The sequence below is a fragment of the Rhinopithecus bieti genome, unplaced genomic scaffold (genome assembly GCF_001698545.2).
Source record: "Rhinopithecus bieti isolate Rb0 unplaced genomic scaffold, ASM169854v2 scaffold_1853, whole genome shotgun sequence".
Classification (NCBI taxonomy): domain Eukaryota; kingdom Metazoa; phylum Chordata; class Mammalia; order Primates; family Cercopithecidae; genus Rhinopithecus; species Rhinopithecus bieti.
The window spans coordinates 3,760,886-3,775,007 of record NW_016804151.1 but is presented as its reverse complement, the minus strand read 5'-3'; the positions used below and the strand labels follow the sequence as shown (position 1 = coordinate 3,775,007).

General features: G+C 36.5%; 1 protein-coding gene across 2 annotated transcripts in view; it reads right to left on the bottom strand.

The window, feature by feature from the left end:
* The window catches only part of RABGAP1L (RAB GTPase activating protein 1 like), an 808,808-nt gene that overhangs the window by 311,436 nt on the left and 483,250 nt on the right, over positions 1-14,122 (bottom strand). For both annotated transcript variants that reach the window (XM_017866952.1, XM_017866951.1), the window contains exons 16-17: positions 4,996-5,121; positions 2,069-2,212 (exon numbers count right to left, since the gene is read on the bottom strand). In XM_017866952.1, coding sequence (XP_017722441.1) covers positions 2,069-2,212; positions 4,996-5,121 — 270 coding nt within the window. The remainder of the gene's footprint in view (positions 1-2,068; positions 2,213-4,995; positions 5,122-14,122) is intronic.

Below are 14,122 nucleotides of genomic sequence, written 5' to 3'. Positions count from 1 at the left end.
AAGAAAAGAAAAGACAAAGACCAGAACAGACCAGAACAGAAAAGAAAAAAGAAAAGAAAAGAAAGAGGAATCTTTAAACAACTCAATGACAACAGAAAACCAGCTAGCCCCATTAAAAGCGGGCAAAGGACATAAACAGACATTTTTCAAAAGAAGATGTACAAATGGCCAATAAGCATATGAAAAAATGCTCAACATCACTAATTATCAAATAAATGCAAATTAAAACCATAACATGATATTATCTTATGACAGTCAGAATGGCTATTATTAAAAAGTCAAAAAATAACAGATGTTAGTGAGGATGTAGAGAAAAGGGTCCACACTGCTGGTGGGAATGTAAATTAATACAACCTCTATGAAAAACAGCATGGAGATTTCTCAAAGAATTAAAAATAGAACTACCATTCCATCCAGCAATCCCACTATTGGGTATGTATCTGAAGGAAAAGAAATCATTGTATAAAAAAAGAGCACTTGTATGCTTATCACAGCACTATTTATAATAGCAAAGATACGAAATCAGCGTAAGTGTCCATCAGTGGATGATTAGATAAAGAAAATGTGGTATATACATACAATGTAGTACTATTCAGACATAAAAAAGAGTAAAATTGGCCAGACATGGTGGCTCAAGCTTGTAATCCCAGCACTGTGGGAGGCCGAGGCGGGCAGATCACGAGGTCAGGAGATCAAGATCGAGACCATCCTGGCTGACATCACGAAACCCCGACTCTACTAAAAAAAATGGTGGGCGCCTGTAGTCCCAGCTACTCGGGAAGCTGAGGCGGGAGAATGGCGTGAACCTGGGAGGCAGAGCTTGCAGTGAGCTGAGATCGCACCATTGCACTCCAGCCTAGGCAACAGAGCAGGACTCCGTTTCAAAAAAAAAGAGTAAAATCATGTCATTAGCAGCAACATGGATGGAACTGGAGGCCATTATCTTAAGTAAAACAACTCAGAAAGTCAAATACTGCCAAATAATGTGTATACATGGACACAGAATTTGTAATAATAGACATTGGAGACTCACAAGGGACAGTGAGAAGGGGATAGGCAATAACAAACTAGTCAACAGGTACAATGTGCATTATTCAGGTGATGGTTACACTAAAAGCCCAGACTTAACCACTACACAACATATCCATGTAGCAAAACATCACTTGTACCCCTTAAATTTATACAAAAAAAATTTTTTTTAAAGGAAGGATATTTACCTTAAGAAGCATAGTAGTACAAAACTGTCTAGAGTATATATTAAGCTTATAATCACATAGATAAGCTTATATTTTTGATTAGTCCTGCTTTTTAAGATAGCTATATTTTATATACATTTATACTGTCATTGAAAATACACACTTCTTATCTGGCAAATTCGCTATTACTGCTAAGATTGTCAAACATTTTGATGAGCAATATAAGCTGTATACATGCATAATACTGTTTATTTCTTTAAAAGAGTAAAGTAAATAAATATAGCCACCTAAGGAACTAAACGCAATAAAATACACAAATATAAACACCTAAGAAATTCCGCAAACTAATTTTTGAAATATTCTACTGTATAAAAATATAATTATGTGACATAATAGCTTTAGTTTATCATTTGTCTCATCATTTGGCAGCAGTCCCAAACAGGATAAACAGAAAGATATCTGATGAATTGAGAAATTAGTTATTATAAAAATCTTATTTATATTCACTCTTGGAGTATAATTCATTAATATTAAAAAAAACACCCAATTCCAAATTCATTTATTTAACCTTAAAGGCACTGTATACTGGTAAAACATTATTATACAGATATAGAATTATTATGAATTTCATTATGCAAATTTAATCACCCATTTTACTTTGCAGGAATTATATATGCCTTAATATTTTCATTCCTCAGAAATAATAAAATTACAATTAAAATAGTTTTTACTGAAAATTCAAATACAACTTTTTGGTCAGTGAGTATTTATGGCTTAATGTCATAGGCAAAAACAAAAGGAAGAAAATTGTAACCATCTTTAGTAGAAACTACTTTCTATTTTGGCTTAGTGAAAGATGGGAGTCACTCTACCTCACAAAGCAGTAAGTCAATGATGTGGAACACCATGCAGAGTGGGAACTTGGCAGTAAAAAGAGTGAGAAACCACTGGGATGCATACATATGAGCTTCCAGGTTCAGATCACAAAAATGGCTATGCAGGTCCGGTAGCTGTTCCTAAAAGTCAAAGTGGAAAATTTAGGAAGAGGAGCAATGAGAAGCTTGCAGCAGAACAACGAAGTTCCTGCCACAACTACAGCTTTCTGTGATCACTGTAACTGTATTCTAGTATTGGTTGTCTTTTATATAACTGCACAGAAGTGAAGATAGCAGATGAGAATTAGGGATATGACAGATAATTGAGGAAAATAAAAAGAGACTTAAGAAAGACTATCTCTTGCTCACTTGACTGTTCTTGTTTCTTGCAAAATGCTCATTCTACAAGAGCATCTGTAGTCTAATGAGTATCTTGACTCCAGGGTCAAGTCATAGCATCCCCACTCAGGGTTAAATTTTTTTTTTTTTTTTTTTGAGATAAGAGTCTTGCTCTGTCATCCAGGTTGGAGTACAGTGGCACGATCCTGGTTCACTGCAACCTCTGCCTCCCAGGTTCAAGTCATTGTTCTGCCTCAGACTTCTGAGTAGCTGAGATTACAGGCACCCTCCACCAAGCCTGGTTATTTTTTGCATTTTTTACTAGATACAGGGTTTCACCATATTAGCCTGGCTGGTCTTGAACTCCTGACCTCAAGTGATCTGCCTGCCTTGGCCTCCCAAAGTGCTGGGATTACAGGTGTGAGCCCCTGTGCCTGGCCCAGGGTTCAATTCTTAACTAGCTAGAAAAGAAATGTATCTTCTCTTTGGAAATCATCTAATGCCAACATTATCTGGGGTCTATGATGTTTCAGTATATTTTTTGAACACTTAGAAATTTCCAAAGCATGACAAACTATTTAGAAATCTGTCTCCAACATATTAAAAATGGCAAAGCAAAGAAAGTGTGCAAGGGTATAACACATAAAATTGGATATCTCCTAAAAATGTCTTTATGGTAACTTTATTTTTCCCCAGTTTAAACAAGCAAATGGTTTTCAAAAGCATGAACAGCAAGGTACAAAGTATTAGCATAGTTATTACCATAACTGAAAGACAAAGGCAAAGTCATGTAATAGCTCACCTCCATTTTGTTTTCATAAATAGACCACAAAAAGAATAAAAAAAATAAATAAATAAACCATTTGTTGAACTACATGCGCTCTTTGAAAAATAGCCAAATGTGCCCATTAGGTACTTCAAATGGAATGTCCAAATGCTCACTCAGTTAACTGAAAAAAAAAAGTGCTAATAGAAAACTGTGGTTGAGGTTCTTCATAGTACCACAGATTTGTTATTAGGTATATTTACTTGATTCTCAAAGCCCTTAGGAATACTGACCTTTGAAAATATATGAACTTTTTTGTAAATAAAAGGCAAAAAGTGAATAATCCCAAATATTTACTTGGTAGAATTAAATCGTTAAAAAGGAGCTTATTGCTTTTAATATCCATACTTACCAGATTCTTCTACACAGTCTTTTTCCTCCTTAATGCCCATTTGTCATTGTACTTATGGCTCGTTTTACATCCCTCCCTCCTTTTATTTCTTTCCAATTTTAAAGTCTTCTACTACCCTCCTACATTCCCTTCTCTGAATAAATTTTTCCTTTAACCTCACTGCAAATGCATCTTCTACTGCCCGGTTCTTCTAATCTTTCAGTCTCCTATTTGCTTCATTTCCCTCTTTAGACACCTACGGATCCCCTGGCAGTTCATATCAATGAGTTCCTACTAGCATCTTCTGCTCTCACATTCTACTAACCTCCTTCCTCAACCATTTTACCCTTCCCCAAGATGGAATCAATCCATCCACGTACTTCCTTCACATTTCTCTTGGATTCCCAACACCCCTTTTAGACAAAGTCACATAAACATGCCACACAGACCCATTATAAATTTAAGATTATCAACTTCGGGTGGAACTCCAAAGTTAGTTAAAAATTCCTTTTGTCGGCCGGGCGCGGTGGCTCAAGCCTGTAATCCCAGCACTTTGGGAGGCCAAGACGGGCGGATCACGAGGTCAGGAGATCGAGACCATCCTGGCTAACATGGTGAAACCCCGTCTCTACTAAAAAAATACAAAAAAACTAGCCGGACGAGGTGGCGGGCGCCTGTAGTCCCAGCTACTCGGGAGGCTGAGGCAGGAGAATGGCGTAAACCCAGGAGGCGGAGTTTGCAGTGAGCTGAGATCTGGCCACTGCACTCCAGCCTGGGTGACAGAGCAAGACTCCTTCTCCAAAAAAAAAAAAAAAAATTCCTTTTGTCAGCTCTGGTCAATCACTTTGCCTGTGGTCACAATCTTTTTTACTCTGTAATATTTGGTATATATAAAAGGATGTATATTTCTCACACACATTTATAAATACGTATTATAAAGCACAACAACGAGATTAGGAATTATATTTAAAAATTTTTAAATATATCCCTACAGTATTTCAGATATGTTTTATTCTCTTATGAATATCTTTCCGGCTTTTCCAAGTGTTCTATGTAGACCCAAATAAGGAAGTGGTGCTAATTAGTATGGAGAAAGCTCTTAGGTATTTCAATTTTTACTCTGTAAATATCTTCATTCCTCTACAAACAATACTCGGCAATCTCTTAATGATTAAACTCATTAGATTCACCCTTCAAAGTATGTTTAATTTGAACATTTAAAATGTGAGATATTTTTAAAATAGTAAAATGGCTAAATACACATATTATGATAGACCAATGTAGATGCTGGTCTGAAACTAAATCCATTTACATTTTCTATAATATTCCATTAAAATTCTATAATTCATTATTGCTTACCAACTCTATTAGGCTTTTTCTATGACTCAACAAATCCCTGAGTGATAAAAGTTCCTAATTTTTATTTACCTGCATTAGTCTCTCCAACTGGTAGAATTTGCAATGAAGATCTTCAAAGTTGTTTTTGTAGAGGTCTCTCAAACCATAGTCGTACATGATTTTCACCAACACACAGAATGCTTGTTCCTCTGGCATCTACAGAAAAACATATACATATACAACATAAATAAGTGGCATTTTGCCAGAATGTCAGAAAAGTTCCCTCATGTTATTAGTCCTCTGCATAAGTAGCTGAAGTCCTGGAGCGAATGAAGTCCTTCAGAGCCAGTCTTTGGCAGAGTGACATGACCTCCTTACTTGAGATGAATTATCCTCTTTTGTTAATTTTAATCATGTTGTCATTCATTCATTAGGCCATCTTTAAAAATAGGCAATACACTCATGATTAAAAAACCAAAGCACACTTTGGGAGGCCAAGGCAGGCGGATCACTGAAACTCAGGAGCTCCAAACCAGCCTGACCAACATGGCAAAACCCTGTCTTTATAAAAAATTAAAAAATCAGCCAGGTGTGGCAACATGAGCTTGTAGTCCCAGCTACTTGGGAGAATGAGGTGGGAGGATCGCTTGAGCCTGGGAGGTGGAGGTTGCAGTGAGTGAAATCACGTCACTGCATTACAGCATGGGCGACAGAGTGAGACCCTATCTCAAAAAAAAAAAAAAAAAAAAGAAAGAAAGAAAGAAATCAAAACAATGTAAAAGGATCTAAAGGTAAAAGTCTCACTCCTCCCTATCATTATACATACACTAATCCCTGGTACCTACATCCCCCAACCTCTTTTGCATAACCTCATATCTACTCTTAATAATTTCTCCTGTATTCTGCCACTGATTATCCATGCAAATAAAATCATTACATTTCTAATTTTATTTTGTCCCATCCTACATAAAAGATAATATTCTATATACACAGTTACACATCTTGATATTTCTTTAACAATGTAAGTTGGAAATCTTTCTATCTCAGTATAAAACAAGTTGTCTCTTTATTTTCTTAAAAGCAATTACACAGTATTCCATTATATAGAATATACAGTACTATAGTTCATTTAACTAGTTTCCTATTGATACTTGAGATGTTCCTAATTTTTTCATCATAAAAAGCTTCAATAAACCTTGTATATGCATCATTTTGTACATATGCAAAAATGGGGTGGGGTAGAGCACATTCCCAAAAGGGGGAATGCTGGGTGAAAAAATAAATGCATTTTAAATTTTGGTAAATAGTGTGAAACTATCTTCCCTGAGTTTTCTTGATGCTGCTACTTTCTGTAAAATACAGTTTCAGGGAAATGGTCAGTAAACTCTAACATACTAGTTTTCTAAGAGGTATTTTTATCTGAATAGGGAATAAAGTCTGAAGTCAAAGGAACAAACCTCTCAACAGTGGTATCAACAGGTGAAAGAATATGGAAAGGGACATATCTAATATTCTAGAAATTACACCAAACATACAGAAAAAGTTGTACTTACTCAACATCCTAGGATGTAACTATTATATAAACATCTACTTTAAATATTACTTCCTTGAAAATTTACATTTGGTTGATTATAGTATTTCACACATTTGTCAGACTAACTTCATACTTCAATAACTGAATCAGGTAGAGCTCCATTTATCCACTTAGAAATGCAGTTGTTTATTTAAAAGTTTATACAAATCAGCCACTTCTATTTTCTAATTATAAACCATAAAACACCCAAATTTGTTAAACAACATCTCCTAAAATTAAATAAATACACTATAGTGTTTTCATTTTGATTCTTTAAACATTTGCTTATTTTCTTTTTATCTATGAGTTGTTTGAGACCTTTTCAAAATTTCTGGCCACTGACCTCAGCTATTCAAGTTAGCAACTATTTTTCAGTTTCCATTTGGTTATTTATGATACAATTACATTGTATTCTTTACTACTTTGTCATCAATACTTCAAGTGACACTAACTTGAACATATATGGCCAAGAATACTTCTCTTAACAAGTTGTAAGCCTCCTTATCTTCCTCTCAGATCTCTACTCAAATGTCTATACAAAATAGCTGCATGTAAAATAACTGTAGCCAGGTCGGGCGCAGTAGCTCACGCCTGTAATCCCAGAACTTTGGGAGGCCAAGGCAGGTGGATCACCTGAGGTCAGGAGTTCGAGACCAGCCTGGCCAACATGAGGAAGCCCCTCTCTACTAAAAATACAAAATAGCTGGGCATGGTGGTGCGTACGTGTAATCCCGGGTACTGGGGAAGCTAAGGCAGAAGAATTGCTTGAATCCGGGGGTGGAGGTTGCAGTGAGCTGAGATCGCACCACTGCACTCCAGCCTGGAGTTTTGAGACTCTGCTCAAAAGAGGAAAAAAAAAAAAAAAAAAAGATAACTATAGCCAGTCCTAGAGACACTAATTCACTTAAGTCTTTCTCTTTCTAAGTAAATGACAATTAGTTGAATGTCTTACCATCTGGTATCTTATAAAGAGAATATGTTTTTATTTCTTTGAATGTGGTAAAATCATTAGGGCAAATAAAAGGTTTATGTGCCTTTTGGCATTCATACATATAGTCACTGAACAGATGAGGTGCAGGCACTGTTCTAGGCTTTAGGGATACAGAGATAAAGGTATAGTGCCTCCCTAGGGGACGAGTAAACAGGCAACTCAGCTTGAGTTTCATAAGGATGCAGAAGTCCTGGACTAGGGAATGTTGAGTGTTGGAAGTAAACGTAAACACGAGAGACAATTTTGGAGGAGACAGAGCTAGATGGCCAAATAGCAATCATCCTTCAGCAATCATCCTCCCTCAAGAACACCAAATTGAACAACTATCCACGCAAGAAACACCTTCATAAAAAACAAAAATTCAGGTGACTGATCACAGTACCTGGCTTTAACATGATATCAAGGAAAAAGGCACTGAAGAGGGTAGAAAAAACAGTCTTACATTGTCTACACCACACCTATCCTATCCCCCCAACATGTGTAGAGAATGAATCCATGCACTTGGGAAAAGGAGAGTGCAGGGACTTTGCATTGGTACTCAGTGCTGCCCTGTCACAGCAGAACACAACACAGGACAGAATTTAGCAGGCACCCAAGAAGGAAGGATTTAGACTGGCCCCAGTCAGAGGGGAAGCCTCCTGGCAGACTAAAGTGCCCTGGTGTCCTGAACAAATTGAAAAGCGGTCTAGGCCACAAGTATCACAATCTTTCGGCAAGTCCTGGTGCTGTGCTTGGCTTGAAGCCAGTGAACTTGGGGTACATACGATCCAGTGAAACACCAACTGGGATAGCCAAGGAATCAAATAGAAACAACAACAAAAAAGCAAGCGTGGCCACACATACACCCCTTCCCCAACTCCAGGCAGGGCAGCCTGGGAGATACCCCTTTTCTGCTTGTGGAAAAGAAAGGAAAGAGTAAAGAGGACTTTGTCTTGCAACTTGAGTACCAGTTCAGCCATAGTAACATGAAGCAGAGTCCTGAATCCCCTGAGTCCAGACGCTAGCTCCTGAACAGGATTTCTAGATCCATCCTGGGCCAGAAGGAAGCCTGCTACCCTGAATGTAAAGACCCTGGGGCCTTGAATAAACACCAGCAGTAACCAGGCAGTAGTCACCAGGTACCATGCTGGCTTCAGGTGTGACCAAGTACAGTCGCAGCTTAGTAGCCAGTCCTAGCTGTAGTGGCTAGTGCTTGTGTCACCTGCTCCTCAACTCCAGGAAGCCCAGCATGAGGAGAAAAAAAAACTCCATTTATTTGGGGGAAAGTGAGAGAAGAGAAAAAGAGATTCTAGGAATGATGGAATTCTCTCAGATCTTACCCAAGCCCACCAAGCCTCAATCTCTGCGAGTCTGCAAAAATTGCAGCATTATTTGGCTTGGCTCATCCCCTAATGCAGATATGACTTCAGTGACTTAAGATTTAGATCACAACACTTAACTCCCTTTAGAAAGCCTTCTCAAGAAGGATGGGTACAAATAAGTCCAGACTATGAAGATTAAATACCTAACTTTTCAATGCCCAAATATCGATGAACATCCACAAGCATTGAGAATACCCAGGAAAACATGACCTCATCAAACGAACTAAACAAGGTACCAGGGACCAATTCTGGAGTGAGAGATATGTGACATTTAAGAGAATTCAGAATAGCTACTTTGAGGAAGCTCAATGACTTCAAGACAATACAGGGAAAAAAAATCAGAATCCTATCAGATAAAGTTAACAAAGAGACCAAAATAATAAAAAATAATTAAGCAGATATTCTGAAGCTAAAAAATTCAACTGACAAACTTAAAAATATATCAGAGTCTCTGAACAGCAGATGATCAAGCAGAAGAATTAGTGAGCTTGAAGACAGGCTATCTGAAAATACATAGAGAAGAAACAACAACAAAAAGAATAAAAAGACATTAGGCATGCCTGCAAGATCTAGAAAACAGCTTCAAAAGGGCAAATCTATGAATTACTGACCATAAAGAGGAGGCAGGGGAAGAGATCAGAGTAGAATGCTAGAAAATAAATTGACTGGAGTTGAAAAGTGATGCATAACAGTAGAGTTGCAGCACACCATTACATACCATTTTTATCATACAGATAAAACAGACAATGTAAATAATTTCAAGAGCACAGACAACAATAAAAAGTGGTAACATAACTAAGAAGTGATGAATTTTGAGTACTTATTACTTTTGTTTTAACGTGAGTTATTTAACTGTAAGTTTTATCATTTAATTTTGACAACGGCTGTGCTTAAAAACTGGTTCACAGAATTCCTGAAAATTTAACAGTTGGCCCTCAAAAGTTGGTATGATCTGGCTGTACATAGCACTGATAGGACCATGACAAAGAGTTAGGAATATATTCTAAGTGCAGTGGGAAATCAGTGAAGAGTTTACAGCAGCGGATCTGATTTTTATTTTTAGTAAGGTCACGCAGCTGCTACCAATTCCTCATTAGTTCTCAATACTGAGGGACAACTATATTTTGGTTTAGTGAGAATCTATCACTTTTCTTTTGTATAAAGGTATAATCTACAAGAATCTATATTCAATCATTCCCCTCAAAGTTTTGCCCAGAAACAGATCATGAATATACAAAAGGCATTGCAGGGGAAAAACATGATTTTGGAATTATACCAATAGATGTTAATTTCAGGTAAGGTTTTAATTACTTGCTGGGTGATCTTGAGCAGGTAACCTCTTTTAATGCCTAAGATTTTTTTACTTCTAAAAAATTAGAAATAATAATACCTATGTCATAGGGATGCTACAAGTATTAAATGAAATATATTTAAGAGACATATGCATACTACTGGCAATCACTAAATGTAAATTTCTCTTCTCTTTCCTTCCTTAAAGACAGAGACTCTGTCTTTTACATCGACAATTACCAAAGTGCTTTATACAAGGATACTCAAAAGAATAAACATGCATAGGTAAAATTTTTACTCTAAGATCTTTCTGTTAAAATGATTTGCTGGAATTTAAGTTCTTAACATGAAGTAGCAAAAATGTGCTGCTTTTCATATAAATGACAGCATTTCTTGTGTATCAGTAGGAAGAATGTCCCCTCCTCCTCCCCATGCTTTTATGACTTAAATAGTGACAAGCTGCACTTTCAAGGTTCTCCACATAGTTTTGCATACAAGCTCAGAGGGGATAACTGGGTTGGGGTATACTCTATAGCACAGCTCTGCCTTTAAAATATTACTGATCTTTTAAAACTGATCATAAGTGGCACTTTGTTATTTCCCTTTAACCTGAGGAGACTCTTGCTTTCTCTGAATCCCAAAACTTTGTTGTATACCATTATAGTTATTTGTGCGCTTCTAAACTCTAAACACTACTGTAATGTTGTACTCCCCACTCCACAACTCTTAGCATAAAACCTTCAATAAATATCAAGTGTTAAATATTTCTTTAAGATAAACTAGCTAAATTCTGAATACATCTGCCTTTTTAATGAAGTCATGCCACACAAGTAGGGCAATCTGTTGGTAACTGCCAACAAAAATGTAGAAGGAAAGTATTGGTGTGAAGGCTAGAAGCAAGCGGCAGCCAAATGCAACTATATTCAAATTTGATTTCTTATAATTCTATTCCAAATGCTAAATATGAAAAGCTTTCATATTATCTATATTTTGTATTGACTATTCAGCTTATCCCTCAATCAGCATAAAGAACATCAATCGAGATGTGAGATGCAATGCTAGGTTATACTATCAAACTTCACCTTAGTACATGCAGTTCCTCCACTAGGTAGTATGGTGGTACCTACCTACTTAAAAAAAAAAAGCACTAAAATGACTATTTAACTTATTACAATGATTAATGCTTCATAGAATAAGATAATCCAATATATCCAATTTATGCAATTCGTCTAAAGTTACAATAAAAATAAATAATTGAACAACACATCTTTAAATAAAATATTAAGATGTTGGAATATGGTGGGTCTCTAAGACTGAATGTCCATTTTTGCTGTGTACAGAAACTTTATTAACAGTGTTATTTCATTAAGGAAAAGAGGGGATAAACATTAAAATATTATAATTTAAGATGTCAAAGTATCATCCATGGCTTTATGAACTACAAAACAAAATACCTGCCTCACATGCATAATTGAGAACTGAGTGATATAAGCAGTTTGTTAATAAATGTTGATAATGATCTGACACTTGTACTAATTGTGATGACCACTGAATGGAGACTATCTCCAAGCCCTCACTACTTCTCTCCACAATAAACTATAAAACAAAGCAGTGCTAAGTATTTCAAGTCTTTAAGATGCACCTGAAATCATTTATATCAAGGTATTTTTTGAAGTAAAACTGTATTTTGATAATTTAAAGGGATCCCCATAGTTAGTGTAAAACTAAATTTCCTACTTCACATGATGTGTTTCACATCTTTTTGGAATGATCTACCTTTCTCTATGAAGAAGATGAACACTCTACTGATATTCCAAATTTTCTTCAACAATAACGAATGGGTCCAGCATGGTGGCTCATGCCTGTAGTCCTAGCACTTTGGGAGGCTGTGTGTGATCACTTGAGGTCAGGAGTTTGAGACCAGACTGGCCCACATGGTGAAACATCATCTCTACTAAAAATACAAAAATTAGCCGGGCATGGTGGCATGTGCCTGTAATCCCAGCTACTTGGGAGGCTGAAGCAGGAGAATTCCTTGAACTCAGGAGAAGAGGCTACAGTGAGCCAACATCTCACCACTGCACTTCTGCCTGGGTCATAGAGCAAGACTGTCTCTCAAAAAAAAAGAAAGAAAGACGGCCGGGCGCGGTGGCTCAAGCCTGTAATCCCAGCACTTTGGGAGGCCGAGACGGGCGGATCACGAGGTCAGGAGATCGAGACCATCCTGGCTAACATGGTGAAACCCTGTCTCTACTAAAAAATACAAAAAACTAGCCGGGCGAGGTGGCGGGCGCCTGTAGTCCCAGCTACTTGGGAGGCTGAGGCAAGAGAATGGCATAAACCCGGGAGGCGGAGCTTGCAGTGAGCTGAGATCCGGCCACTGCACTCCAGCCTGGGCGACAGAGCGAGACTCTGTCTCAAAAAAAAAAAAAAAAAAAAAAAAAAAAAAAAAAAAAAGAAAAAAAGATGAATGCTAGTGACTATTTTGAAACTCAAGGTTATTTATCATGTCTTCATTTTTTGTTTACATATTAAAAAGCAAATAGAATGAAAACTTCTAGCCATTTATCTATTTTTCCTTTAAATCAAATAGCTTAATACATTTAAACTGAATGTAAATTTATAAGCCATAAAATTCTATCATTGTATGATACATTAGATTCCTATGTGTAATTCATTCAAATTAGTTGGACCAGGGACCAAAAGAAAATTGGCTGGGCAAATAATTATTAATTTAAAAGCAAATAATTATTAATTTAAAAAAATAACAGCAAAAAATAAAAATTTAAAAAAATTAAAAATACAAAAATAAATAAATAACAGCAACAGTTAGCATTATTAGACATATTCATTCATGACCCCATTTGACCCTCGCAAAAATCCTGCAAGGTTGGCATTATTTTCACATTGTAAGTATAATACTAGTGAAGTTCAAAGAAGTTAAATGACTTGCCAGTAACTAACTATAGGTCTATAAAGTCAAGCCTGGTTTTAATCTCATAACTGCACTATTTTTGTGCTAGGTACAAAATATGTAAGACTCTTTATGCTCATCATAAGGTACGCAATACTCATAATAAGCTTAGAAGCATGGTAACAAGAAACTAAAGCTCAGTTGAAGAGACTTGCCCAAAGTCATGTAACTAACCACAATCCAAATTCACAGTTGTATTTTTCAGTATCCCTTGAAAGAGTTCAGCTTCAAAAGGCAGAGAGATGTAAGATAGTAGTTAAATATTTTTTAAATAGGTAAAATGTTTGTGTATATTAGGACACAGGGAGATGTTGGAAAATGGCTCAAAAGAATTTGATAAGAATTAACGCGGAATAGAAAAATGAATGCTTCTTTCTATTGAACTAGAAAGAAAAGTGATTTGGAAGTATAGGACTCATTTTTTCAATACACTCAAAACCTTGTAGTAAGTATATCACTCAAGGTGATGTGATGTGCCTGTTCAGCACCCTATTGTCCCATCATCTAATATCAAAACCCCTCCTCCTACAGGAAGATCATTCTGTTGTTTAGGATGGGGCTGATGGGGTTCACCGATCCGGACTAAAGACCTGGGCTGTGACAATCAGAATGCCCTACCCAGCCAGGCCAAAGTCCAACAGGAAGAAAAACAGAGTGAGTTGTTGTTGTTGTCGTGTGTCATTTTAAATAAATGCAGGAGCTATAGTAAGACAGTCCCTTTTAAACAAGGTAGCAAAAAATGTCCCTTTTAAATGAAGTTGTCCAGATCATATGAATCCAGGCGAGCCAACAGTAATTTTGCCCACTTTTTTGTCTACTAACATAATGAAGACAATAAAATTCAAGAAAAGCAGAGATACAAACAGATTATTGATGACAAAATGTGAACTCTGGAGTCAATCATGTGAAAAATCATCTCTGACTCTAGATTTCCCAGTTATATGAGTCAATTCTGTCACATGCAGCAGAAAGAGTCTTGAATAATATAATGCCACAAATGCTTAACTTTTTTTTTTTTTTTTTTTTTT